This window comes from Sceloporus undulatus, chromosome 2 (assembly GCF_019175285.1).
Source record: "Sceloporus undulatus isolate JIND9_A2432 ecotype Alabama chromosome 2, SceUnd_v1.1, whole genome shotgun sequence".
Taxonomy (NCBI): Eukaryota; Metazoa; Chordata; class Lepidosauria; order Squamata; family Phrynosomatidae; genus Sceloporus; species Sceloporus undulatus.
In genome coordinates this window covers 226,242,591-226,255,658 of record NC_056523.1, presented here as the reverse complement: position 1 = coordinate 226,255,658, position 13,068 = coordinate 226,242,591, and the positions used below count along the sequence as shown (strand labels likewise).

The 13,068-nt window shown below is 40.1% G+C and overlaps 1 protein-coding gene across 1 annotated transcript in view; it reads right to left on the bottom strand.

Annotated features, from left to right (window-relative positions):
• LOC121924211 (sperm-associated antigen 17-like) overlaps positions 1-11,781 on the bottom strand; it is a 99,589-nt gene extending 87,808 nt beyond the window's left edge. Inside the window, exons 1-4 of the mRNA XM_042455411.1 lie at positions 11,706-11,781; positions 7,020-7,111; positions 2,547-2,684; positions 2,354-2,464 (exon numbers count right to left, since the gene is read on the bottom strand). Of these exons, the coding sequence (XP_042311345.1) occupies positions 2,354-2,464; positions 2,547-2,684; positions 7,020-7,103 (333 nt within the window). The 5' untranslated portion in view covers positions 7,104-7,111; positions 11,706-11,781. The remainder of the gene's footprint in view (positions 1-2,353; positions 2,465-2,546; positions 2,685-7,019; positions 7,112-11,705) is intronic.
• Between the last annotated feature and the right edge of the window lie 1,287 nt (positions 11,782-13,068).

The window sequence follows — 13,068 nt, the reverse complement described above, 5'->3', positions numbered from 1 at the left end:
GGGATGGAAACTGATTATTATTGCCCCTATATATAAAAAGGTGACAAGAAGGACCCAGCCAATTATAGGCCCATTAGTCTTTTGGACATCTCTTCTACATTGTACATCAGGTTCCTCCTCAAAAAGATAGAAAAATGGGCAGATAGACAAAATTATTATCAGAAGTACAAGCTGGTTTCCAAAAAGGGAAGTCAACAATTATTTGTGCTTTGTGCTGAATTTCCTAATGTGTAAATATGTCCATAACCTGAAGCAAAAAAATTTCTTGCCTTCATTGATCTGAAGTCAGCGTTTGACTCAATTTTCAGACACTTACTGTGGCAGAAACTGGAAATGACAAATATTGACAGCCATTTGTTATTCCTCATTAAATCATTGTATACTGATCACTGCAAGTTAAAATTATAGTTATCTTAAATTTTTTAAATGTTCAATTTTGTAAATCATAAATTGCTGTATAATCATAAGACTGATGTTGCAAATATAATATGTATGTACTTTGTTGTTATTGTGATATTGTTTTATGCAAAGGCCATTGGCCAAAAGCAATAAATTTGACTGACTGATTTCAGCATCATCCCTATCAATGTCAGTTCTTGAGATGGAATGAGATTTGATTTTTTCCTGGTTGACAAAGCTACCTAGGCAGGTGAGAAGCAACAATGTGTAGTCCATGTGATGAGAAAGCCCTCAAGGGGAATTTGCCACAAAAAGCCAATCATCTATGTAAGAGAAAATGACGATACTCTTTTGTCTCATCCATGCCACTACAACTGCCATACACTTCATGAACACTCTGGTTGCTGTGGAGAGGCTGAAAAACTCAAAATTGAAAAGCCCTTCTTCCTATGGCAAATGACAAGAATCACCAGTGAGATTCTCTAATCCCAGTGTGGAAATGTGTCTTTCAGAACAAATGTGGCAAACCAGCCTCCTTCCTGCAGTAATGGGAGAATAGAAGAAATTGATACCATCCAGAAAAGTCTGTGAGGGATGTGGGAATTGACAGCTCTGAGGTCCAAGATCGGACTTAGTCCACCATCCTTTTCGTTGACAATACAATAGCAGGAAAAGAATCCCTGGTGCATACAATGAACTGGGACAGGCTCAATAGCACTCTTGGGTGAACATGTGAATACCTCCTCAAGGATTGCTGATGGAGGAGTAGTGAATCACATGTAATTTGTTGGGCAGTATTCATAGAATTCAATGGCATATTCCTCCCTTCCCCAACATAATACTGATCACCCAAGAGACAATGGTGATAAACGTTTATACATGATGGTAGGTAGTATGTTTCCGAAGACTGTAGGAAGAGATGGAAGAGGGCTGACATACCTGTCAAAATTGCTTCTTGAGGGGGGGGGGATCTTGCATCTTTTTCTTATACTGGGGTTGAAGCCAAGAAAACCCCAAATTTGCATTTCCCCAAAGAAGAAGAGGATTTGGAAGGAAACCATCAATGAGTAAAGGCAGGGCTGAAAGATCATCTTGAGCAATGCACAGGATGGTACCAGAGTTCTAGGTGTATGAGGCTAATAAGACGGCATACCATACTTCCTGGCTATAGTCCTCATTTTCTATGCATGCTCTAGTTTGCCATCTCTGCCTTTGTTGAACAGCCCTGTTTCATCAAATCGCATACCTTCAAAGGCAGACCTAGCCTGATCCAAAAGCCCCAAAGATCTGAGCCAGGCGTGTCTCTGTAGAGCTATTGAACCTGAAAAGATTTTGGCACAGCAATCTGCCATGTGGCAAACAGAATTTATCTGTTGTAAATGAGTGCACCTCTGACTGCTACCCTTGTGCTTGACCCAGAAACTGGAACTAGTACAGAATATGGCAGCCAGACTGGTCTCCGGTACATCTAGAAAAGACCACAAAACACCGATCTTAATATCACTTCACTGGCTGCCCATTATTTTCCGGGCCCAGTACAAGGTGTTGGTTATTACTTATAAATCCCTAAATGGCTTGGGTCCAAACTATCTTCGGGACTGCCTCCTCCCATATAATCCACCCTATGCACTCAGGTCCTCTGGGAGGAACCTGTTACAGTCTTTAAAAACAAGATTGTCTACAACTGCCTTTTAAGTCTAGGGAAATTTATAGGAAAATATTCCTACCCTCCTTAACCATTTTCTGTGATTGGTAATTCAAAATTTCTATGTATAATTGATTCTATAGATAGCTTAACTGCATTTTAACTTTCATTTTTGATTGCAGTTTTTATCTGTACTTGTTTAAGTGCTGAAAGCCACCTTGAATCCAAGTTCTGGGGAATGTGTGGGTATAAATTAGTAATATCTTAGTAATGGGACAGGCATCTAAACCTAATTATATTACATTATACCTTTAAGAAGTGCAGCTTTTGAGACAAAGTATCATGATAATTCAGTAGCAGGGGCCATCTGAGAGTCATCCTTTTTTCTTCATTTTCAGGATAAAAAGAGTTATACAGATTCTGTTAATGAAAGATAATAAACATTTTAAACAGTGCCAATTAATTTATCATGAAAGAAACAATTATAGTAGGCAATACAAACCTTTTTTCCAATCTCAGGAAGGGCAAGAGAAGGAAGAATTGAAAGAATATGACATGCTACCGCATGATCCAGCCCATCTTCACGTGGCTCTGGAACCACCAAACTGGGTGGTGTAAGGTTTTCTTCTGACGCAATGACCTAGAACACAAAAACACACTTATTTCATTGTATCATTGCTCAGGTGTAAACACACATTTTATAGGGAAATTAAAGATATTAAAGCAATGCAAACTAAAGTATCAATGTCATGTACTGCTCAATTGTCTGTGTGCCTTCAAGTAGTATTCCTCAAGTAGTTAAAAGAATTCATTGTTGTTGTTGTGTGCTGTCAAGTAATTTCTGCCTTGTGATGACTCTAATGTGAACCTATCACAGGATTTTCTTGAAAAGATTTGTTCAGAGAGGGGGTTAAACTGAGAGAATGAGACTTGCCCAAGGTCACCCAGTGGGATTCCAAAGCTGAGCAAAGATTCAAACCCTGATCTCCAGAGTCCTAGTCCAACATTCAAACTACTATACAATATGCTGGAAGATCTAGGAAGAAGACATATTTTTAAATATCATTTGCCTCTGTGGAGCAGCTTTAAAGGAGGCAAAATGTTCATCTATATACAGTACCTTACAAGCTACAGTATTTGCTTTACAAAGGAAGAAATTCAGATGGCAGATTTTTTCCAATGGCATATTGCTATTGAAAGCTCACAGAATAGACAGTAATATGTAAAGACAGTTTACCAGTAAAGAAATAAACATTGAATCATAGAATCATAGAGTTGGAAGAGACCACAAGGGCCATCCAGTCCAACTACCTACTATGCAGGAACTCTCAAAGCATCCCTGACAGATGGCCATCCAGTATCTGGACTTCTAAAGAAGGAGACTTCTCTTCCTCTTCTCCCTCCCTCCTCCATCATGCTACCTCCGCTCGTCCTCCTTTTCCTTCCTTCCTCCTCCTCCTCTTTTCCACACTTCCTCATCCTCTTTCTCCCTCCTCCTCCTCATCCCTGCCACTTCCGTCTCCAGTCCCCCAGAACAGTGTCAGGTAAAACTGATCAGTATGATGAATAAGTTGTGGAAGGAGACAATATCTTGGAAGGCAGGAGTTCACTAAGGGCTGAACATAATAATCAAATTGGTATAGAAGAAAGAAGGCAAATAGTGCAAGGACCTAACAGTGGGAAGGAAAAAACTATACATGGGCAGCGGGGGGGCGGGGGCTGGCTGGAGAGAAGTGACCAGTGGGGTCCCACAGGGTGCTGTCCTGGGCCCAGTGATGTTCAACATTTTTATCAATGACTTGGATGACAGAATTGGGAGCATACCTATATTTGAAGATGATAACAAATTAGGAGGAGTAGCTAATACCCTGAGGACAGGATCAAACTTCAGAATGACCTTAATAGATTAGAAAGCTAGGCTAGAAGGGGGTTGGACTGGATGGTTATATGATTCTGTGATATTAATCAAAGTTAGTATTCCAACTACAGAGGCATAAAAATAAGAAATGCAAAATTATATGTGGGAGTCCAAGAGGAAACTGATCACACCAAAACAGCACTTCTTGTTAATCATAGGAGATTAGAATGCAAAAACAGGAAACAGAGTAGAATCAAAGATGTTAGGAATATTTGGCCTAGGATCACAGACAGGTTGAAGACCTATTGTTGTGGTTTTTCAAGTAGTCATCTGTGTAATCACACAAATAGATTATTATGCTTCTGCCCAATACATCCTTCAGATCTTCCTAGAGCATTACATAAGCTTTCTAGAGCAATACATTTTGGTGAAAGCCCTGCCCACCTCTCGGAACCCTGTCAGGACCATGTTGCACATAGGTCTGAGAAAATGACATGGATGTGGTCACTAGGTGGACCTGAACCACAGTTTATTACAGTTCAAGTGGCAAATACATGAGTCTGCATTTTTGAAGCTGTGCATCATGGGAAGGCTGATGCAATAAGGACAGTGAGTGAAGTCAGCCAGCAGTGCATAAAGTCTGATGCAATACGGTATGCCTACTGAGTATGAAATCAGCCAGGTCTCATTGCTGGAAAGGCTGTCACATGACTTCACTCAAGACCATATATATAAGGGAGAGAGTTACTATCTCTCTGTCAGTTGGTTGTTGGTGTTTGCTGGTCTGATCTGTTCTGTTGTTGAAACATTGGTCTGGTGAGTAATCAAGACAGCTGTCTGATACTCAGTGCAATCTTTGTATATAGGTCTGTAAAAAAGATTTTAAAAATCCTGTTGTTGAGAAAAGCCTCGCTGTCCAGATATTCATTTCTATGTGTGAGAAGAAATTTACTGTACACCTCTGAGGCCTCATAGATCTTCAGATTCTTCACAGACCTTCATCTAGACATTCTGCCTACGTGCTTCAACTCTACATGTGTGCGTGCTAGACACAGCTCGTCTTATATGCCCCGAAACCCTTCTTGTCAGCTGATATTGGGTTGTTTTCAAGAAGCATGTGACTGATCGAATTCACAGTGATCGAATCCAGCTTTAGATGCTGACCAAGCCGAAGCATATCAGAGGTGTTTATCACACGTGAGACTGGAACTCTAAACTGAAGCGCTTCTGTAGCAGAATACAAGGCAATTCGTGTGATGAACTATCACACGTGAAGAACGAAATTGTGGTAATTACAGCGGAGCGAGTGCACATTGAATTACCACACCAGTATATACCATGTGGATTCAACAATTCGAATTGGGACCCTTGCACATGTTCAGTGGGGGTCTGAATGCATTATGAACCTTTGTTAAGAAGGGGGCCACTTCCTGGTTCCACTTTCACGTGAATGCTAGCCTCACGTGAAAGATTGCTTCATGTTCTATGGGCTTTGGAGTCTGTTTTGGTACCCTAACTAGCACTCTTTTTCTGGGATATATGGTCCATTTTTGGAGCCACACAAGCACCCTTTCTATAGGAGGTCTGGTCCATTTTTGCAACCACACAAACACCCTTTCTATGGGAGATATGGTCCGTTTTTGCAGCCACACAAGCACCCTTTCTACAGGAGATATGGTCTGTTTTTGCAGCCACACAAGCACCCTTTCTATGAGAGATATGGTTTGTTTTTCCAGCCACACAAGCACCCTTTCTATGGAAGATATGGTCCGTTTTTGCAGCGACATAAGCACTCTTTCTATAGGAGATATGGTCCGTTTTTGCAGCCACACAAGCACCCTTTCTATGGGATATATAGTTCGTTTTTTCCAGCCACACAAGCAGCCTTCCCCAGTGGTATCGTAAACAGCTGCTTTCCCCCTCCTCTCCAGCATGTCTCCTGTCCACATTAAAATGCGAATACATTCATTCCCCTGTAGCTCTCTGCCCTTTCCCCAGTGGCATCAGAAACAACCACATTTCGCCTCGGCAGCAATGGAAGCAAGGGGGAGAGTATCGGAAGCATATGGGGCAAAATTGCAGCACGGCATCATGGGAAATGTGGAACCTTGGAGGTTTGGGGAGGGTGTACCAGGACGGAAGCAAAGTTGCATTCCACACCAGATCAATTCGGAGTGAAATTGAAGTGAGTTTAGAAACAATTCTTGTGCATTCGCTTGTAAATGAATTCAACAAAATGAGGAGTCACTCTGGCTTGACTGTGGATTTGCCTTGGAATGACTCCTCATAGAAAGCAATCAGGTGTGATAATATATCACGTTATAAAGTGAATTTGCATGGCTGGACAAGGAGTGACTTCAGATCTGAGCTGCAAAACCCCTCGTGTGATAAGGGCCAGAGTCATGAATCCTGTAGAAAGTTTTAATCTCAATGGATGTAGAAAGGATTGAGGAGGGAGTCACCCAGGATTCATTAATGGTCTGAACAAGGTGTGATAACATTGGCAAGGCCAAAGGCACATCATTAATCAGAATGGAGACTGCAATAAAGAAATCAGAAAAGACTAGAACTTGGAAAGGCAGCCATGAAGGAAACAGACAAGATCCTGAAGCAGAAGGAATACTAAAGCTAGGATGATCTATGCCTTAATATTTTCTATTTCTATGTATGGTTGTGAAAGCTGGACAGTGAAGAAAGCTGATGAGAATAAAGTCAATTTACTTGAAATGTGGTGCTGGAGAAGATACCATGATTCTATGGATTCCATGGACTGCTAAAAAGAGAAATAAAATGAACTTTCCCTAGAAGCAGAGATGACTAAACTGAGACTGTTGTATTTTGGCTATATCATGAGAAGATATGATTCACTAGAAAATACTGTAATGCTTGACAAGCCAGAAGGCAGTAGGAAAAGAGGAAGATCACATTCTAGATGGATATACTCAATGGTGGAAGCCACAGCCCTGACTCTGCAAGACATGAGTAGTGTGGTTGATGATAGGAAAACTTGGATGTTCCATAGGGTCACCATAAGTCAAAGTTGACTTCACAGCAGTTAACAACAACAACTAAGTCTTCTTCTTGTTCATTCCTGGATAAATGGAAGATTGTGCTTACCTGCTGCAGCATGCAATCCAATATTAGTGCAACAGAAACAACTTCATCAGGAATTGGGCTTAGAAGATCATTGTAATACCTCATATCCACATCTGTAATTAAAAAGTAATGTTTTCTTTTATTAAAATAAAACAAACCCATTTAACTAGAGATACTGATAAAGGTTAATTTTGTATATTTTAACTCTTGTTAGATAGCACCCCTGAACTGTTTTGAGCACTAGTACTTTGGAGGGAGCAGAAACTGGTTTGTACAGTGAGGTATTCCAGTTTCTTCTCAATTATCATCTAAAATAAGTCTATTAAATTTGATTCCCAAATTAGTATTCCCCCTTTTGTGTACAAAATGAGTCTTTGATTAAGGTTTTGTAAATGTTTGTGACTAGTCCTTCTGGATTTACGGGGATTTCATAATATGTGTTAGTGACCCAGAGGTCACTAAAACTGCAAGAACAGTGACTTGGGCACACTGAAACCAAGGTAGTCTTAACTCTATTTTTTCTGCAGCTGGTTAGTTATAACAGGCTTACCTTTTAGAAAAGGTCTCTTATTTTTTGCACAGCTTCTTTTCATTTAATAAATTACTTATATTTGTTCTAATGTTTGAAATTTGGGTGTTTAAAAAGAGGAGAATGGAAACTGCAGTGGAGCAAGCAATATTCTGCATTTGTGCCAAATACTGTTGTAAACATTTCCATTGTAAATGGATTTGTTAAGTTAGTACAGTATTTGTGAATATTAAACAGAATCATATAGAGTCTGTTATCAGCATCTCTCTAATTCAAAAGTCTGTCTAAATAAAAATGTCTTCCTTTACTGGCAGAAAGAAAGCAGAGAAGGGGTCAAAAGGATCTCCCATGAAAGGGAGTCCCACCAGTCTGGGAGCAGCCATGGAGGAGTCTCTCTCCTGAGCCCCCACCAACCACAGCTGCAAAGGTGATGGGACTGAGAGAAAGCCCTCCCGCATAGATATTATTATTATTATTATTATTATTATTATTATTATTATTATTATTATTATTATTATTATTATTATTTCTATCCCGCCCCTTTGAGGTCAATCGGGGCGGGTAACAGTAATAAAATACAATACATTATACATCAAAATTCCCTCAACAAATTAAACAACATTAACACATACACATTACAAGACAAAAACAAGCCAAAACAAAACAAAACAAGTAAAACAAAAAAACAAAACAAAACAATAAACTATGGTGGCATTTCCAAGGAGGATAAGAAGAGGCCGGGGCTATCTATCCCGGAAAGGCCTGCCAGAAGAGATCCGTCTTGACAGCCTTTTTAAAGCTGTCTAAAGATGTCAATTGACGGTTCTCATCCGGCAGGTTGTTCCATAATCTAGGGGCGACAACAGAAAAAGCCCTATGGGAGGTAGCCGAAAGCCCAGATCTTTGAGGCTGCAGCAAATTCCTCCCAGACGACTGGAGTGTGCGGGAAGGATTATATGGGAGGAGGCAGTCCCTGAGATAGTTTGGACCCAAGCCATTTAGGGCTTTAAAGCACACACTTGCTCACATAAGGAGATACAATCATTCAGACAGGATAAAACCAGCATTTTCAATTCTGCCTGGACATGAACCAGATACAGGGCCCAGCAATACTACATGCAAAAAAGACCTTGGGATTATTGTTGTTCATAAACTGAACATGACCCAGCAGTGTGTTGTTACAGCAGAAAAGGCAAATGCTGTTTAAACTGCACTGAGAAAAGCATAATTTCTAAGCAGTAGTCCCATTATATTATGCACTGGCCAGGTCTCATCTGGAGTACAGTTAATTTTATGAAGGATATAGACAAGTTGGACCAGGTTCAGAGAAGGACAACAAGGATAGTAAGAGGTACAAATGACAAAATGTATGAGGGAAAGTTGAAGGAGCTGGCCTTGTTCAGCTTAGTAAAGAGAAGATTGAGGAATGACGTGGTTGCACTCTTTAAATACCTGAAGGGCACAGAGAATAGTAAAGAGAAGATTGAGGAATGATGTGGTTGCACTCTTTAAATACCTGAAGGGCACAGGACTTTTTTTTTGTTGCCCCAAAGGGTAGGCACAAGTCTAATACAGTAGTTTGATGTTACAGGAGAGTAGATTTCAAATAGGAACTTCTTGGCAGTAAAAGCAGTTCTGCAAAGGAACCAATTGTCTAGATTGGTGATGGAGCCTCCTTCTATGGACATTTTCAAAGAGAATGAACCACTAGCTGGAAATCCTGCACGGATGGCCCATGAGATCTCTTCCAACTCTATGACTCTATCATTCTATGATTTTCTTCATTTTCCTTGAGCAAAGAGAGGGTCCCTGTCCTGAAGTGCCTATCCAGCGGGACAAGTTGTCCTGTTCCATCAGACTGTAGAACAAGACTGTACTTCACAGCCTCTAATATAAAAAGAAAAACCCTGCTCCAAATGATACTGAATTTAAACAGTAAATTTGTATGACAAGTATGCTTACCTGTGAAGTGATCCAGGACTTAAATCCTGGAAGGCAGATGAAGAGCATCTGGATAAAAATTAAAGGGCAAAGAAACAAGAGGGATGTTATTGTGGGAGTCTATTACAGAACCCCAAGTCAGACTGAAGAATTGGATGATGCCTTTCTGGGACATGACCACACACTCAGAAAGGAGAGATGTAGTAGTGTTGAGTGACTTTAACTATCCTGATATTTGCTGGAAATTAAACTAAGCCAAAACTTTAAGGTCCTGAAAATTCCTCACTTGCTTGGAAGACAATTTAATTGTCCAAAAGGTAGAATAAGCAACAAGGGGATCAATCATTTTTGATCTAATACTAAACAACAGGGATGATCTGGTTAATGGGATAGAAGTGGTGGGATCTTTAGGTGGGAGTGATCATGTTCTCTTGGAGCTTGTTATACATTGGAAAGGAGAAGCCAGGCATAGGCAAACACGCATTCTAGATTTTAGGAAAGCTGATTTCAATAAACTCAGGGAAATACTGAGGGTAATCCTGTGGTCAGGAATAGTAAAAAAGAAGGGAGTTCAGGATGGATGGGATTTTCTCAAAAGGGAGATACTGAAGGCACAATTTCAAACTGTTCCAACAAGGAGGAAAAATGGCAGGTGTCTCAAGAAACCAGGATGGATGATTAAAGAACTTTCAAGGGAGCTAATTATTAAACAGGGCATGTATATGAAATGGAAAAAGGAGGAAATCACCAAAGAAGAATTTAAACAAATACTGAGCACGTGTAGGGGAAAAGTTAGAAAAACTAAAGCACAGAATGAGCTCAGGCTTGCTACAGAGGTTAAGAACAATAAAAAGGGCTTTTTTGTGTTCGCAGCAAAAAGAAGGAAATGGTAAGTCCACTACATGGAGAAGATGACGAAATGCTAGCATGGGACAAAGAAAAGGCAGAATTACTCAGCACCTTCTATGCCTGCCTCAGTCTTCTCAGAAAAGGCAAAGGGTGTGCAACCTGAGGAAAATGGAGCAGAGGACACAATAGAGGAAATCCAGCACAGAATAAGTGAAGAGATAGTACAAGAATACCTGATTAATCTAAATGAATTTAAGTCTCCGGGACCAGATGAATGACATCCAAGGGTATTAAAACAACTGGCAAATGTAATCTCAGAGCCATTGGCAATAATCTTTGAGAACTCCTGGAGAACAGGAGAAGTCCCAGCAGACTGGAGGAGGGCAAACGTTGTCCCCATCTTCAAAAAGGGAAAAAAGAAGAAGTTCCCAACAATTATTGTCCAATTAGTCTGACATCAATACCAGGAAAGATTCCAGAGCAGATCATTAAACAGAGAGTCTGAAAACATCTAGAAGGGAATGCCATAATCACAAAAAGTCAACATGGGTTTCAGAGAAACAAGTCATACCAGACTAATCTGATCACTTTTTTGATAAAATTACCAGCTTGGTAGATGAAGGGAATGCTCTGGATATTGCATATCTTGATTTCAGTAAGGCAAGGTCCCCATGACATTATTGCAAACAAGCTAATAAAATGTGGCTTAGACAATGCAATTGTTACGTGGATTTGTAATTGGTTGACTGGCCAAACCCAAAGGGCTCTTCTTCATTTTGGAGAGAAGTGACCAGTGGGGTCCCACAGGGTTCTGTCCTGGGGCCAGTGCTATTCAACATCTTTATCAATAACTTAGATGAAAGAATAGGGAGCAACCTTATCAGATTTGCAGATGACACCAAATTAGGAGGAATAGCTAATACCCCAGAGGACAGGATCAAAATTCAGAATGACTGGAATAGATTAGAAAGCTGGGCCAAAGCTAACAAAATGAATTTCAACACAGGGCAAAATAAAATAAAATAAAATAAAATAAATGCATAGATATAGGATGGGGGACACCTGGTTTAATGAGACAACGTGTGAAAGGGATCTAGCAGTCCTAGCAGACTACAAGCTGAACAAGAGTCAATAGTGTGATGCGGCAGCTAAAAAGGCCAATGTGATGAGAAGCTGAAGCGTGTCCAGAGAAGGGCAACCCAAATGGTGAAGAGTCTATCAGTTCACCGTCACTGATCTAGACCCCCCGACCAGTCTGCTCCTCCTAATTTTATAACAGCCAAGAAGGGGAAGGGTCAAGTTTACATCTAATGGGATTGACTAATTCAAGCAGCTTGTCCACTTCATCAGTCTGCAACTGAAATTTTATTAGCCAGTCAGCAACCTACCTGTTGTTAATACTGGTGGTGCCGCAGGCTCTTCAATTGCCTGTTTTTTCCTTGCAGGAGTAATCGGAACAGTAGATTGTACCTAGTGAGACAAACAAACAAACAGATTAAAAAATCAGCTCTTCTTATAGATGTCTCTCATAGGTTTGTCCACCCTTTGATCAATGGAAATTGAGATATTGCTATCAGTGAAAACAAGACGTCTTGCAAAACCTCTCTCTTCTTTATTATTATTACTAAAGTTGGCCCTCCATATCCACAGATTCAAGCATCCATGGCTTGAAAATATTAAAAACATATATAAATTCCAAAAAGCAAACCTTGATTTTGCCATTTTTTATATGGACACCATTTTACTATGCCACTGTATTTAATGGGACTTTGGCTTAGTGGAAGCCAGGGACAGATATGTGCCATAGGTATGTGAGAATGTCAATTCAAATTCAAATTCAAAATCCATTGGGTATGGAAATGAAATAGTAACTCCAGTTTTAATGATGGTCATTTGTGGACAAAGACATAGCCATTCTACCTTTGTAGTTCTTTTGTTCAAGGACTGTTGTCAGTCCTCAGAACAGTTGTCCTTGAACAGAAGAACTACAAAGGTAGAAAGAGAAACAGCAGAATTAGAATTGATCCTCAAACTACAGTCCCTCAGCAATGGATTGAACAGGGACAATGGCTTCCTGGCTCACTACACATTTCAACACTATCTGACCCCATCCTCAGGGGGGCATCCCAGACTCATCTATTCTCCCCACCTATAGGCTACTTTATATTGCCAAACTGATCCTGCCATCTCATTTCCATATCCAATGGTGATGCCTTTGTCCACAAATGGCCATTGTTAAAACTGGAGTTGTTATTTCATTTTCATACCGAAAGAATTTTGAATTCAAATTTACATTCTCACATACCTATGGCATATACATATCTGTCCTTGGCTTCCACTTTGCCAAAAGCATCTGAGGAAGTAGGCTAAGGTCTACAAAAGCTCATGCTCCCAACTTCTTTCTTTCAGTTAGTCTCAAAGGTGCTACAAGATCTCTCTACACAATGGCATTTACAGTAATTGACAAGAGAGGAAAAACAATGGCAAAACATTGGCACAGAACTGGAAAAATCTTGGTTTTGAGGGTGTTTGCTGGGTGTTGAGCTTGATGTATCAAAATTTTTTGGTTTTGAGTTTAGCAAAATGTGGGAGTTTTATTGCAAAACATTGGAAAACAATTGCAAATTCTGGCATGGGTTTTGAGCAAATTGGGCAATGTTGGGTTTTTGGGGGTTTACCAGGAGCCCTGAGTTTGATGGTCTGTATCTTCTTTTGGGGGAATTGGAAAATGTGGATTATTTTTTGTGAATC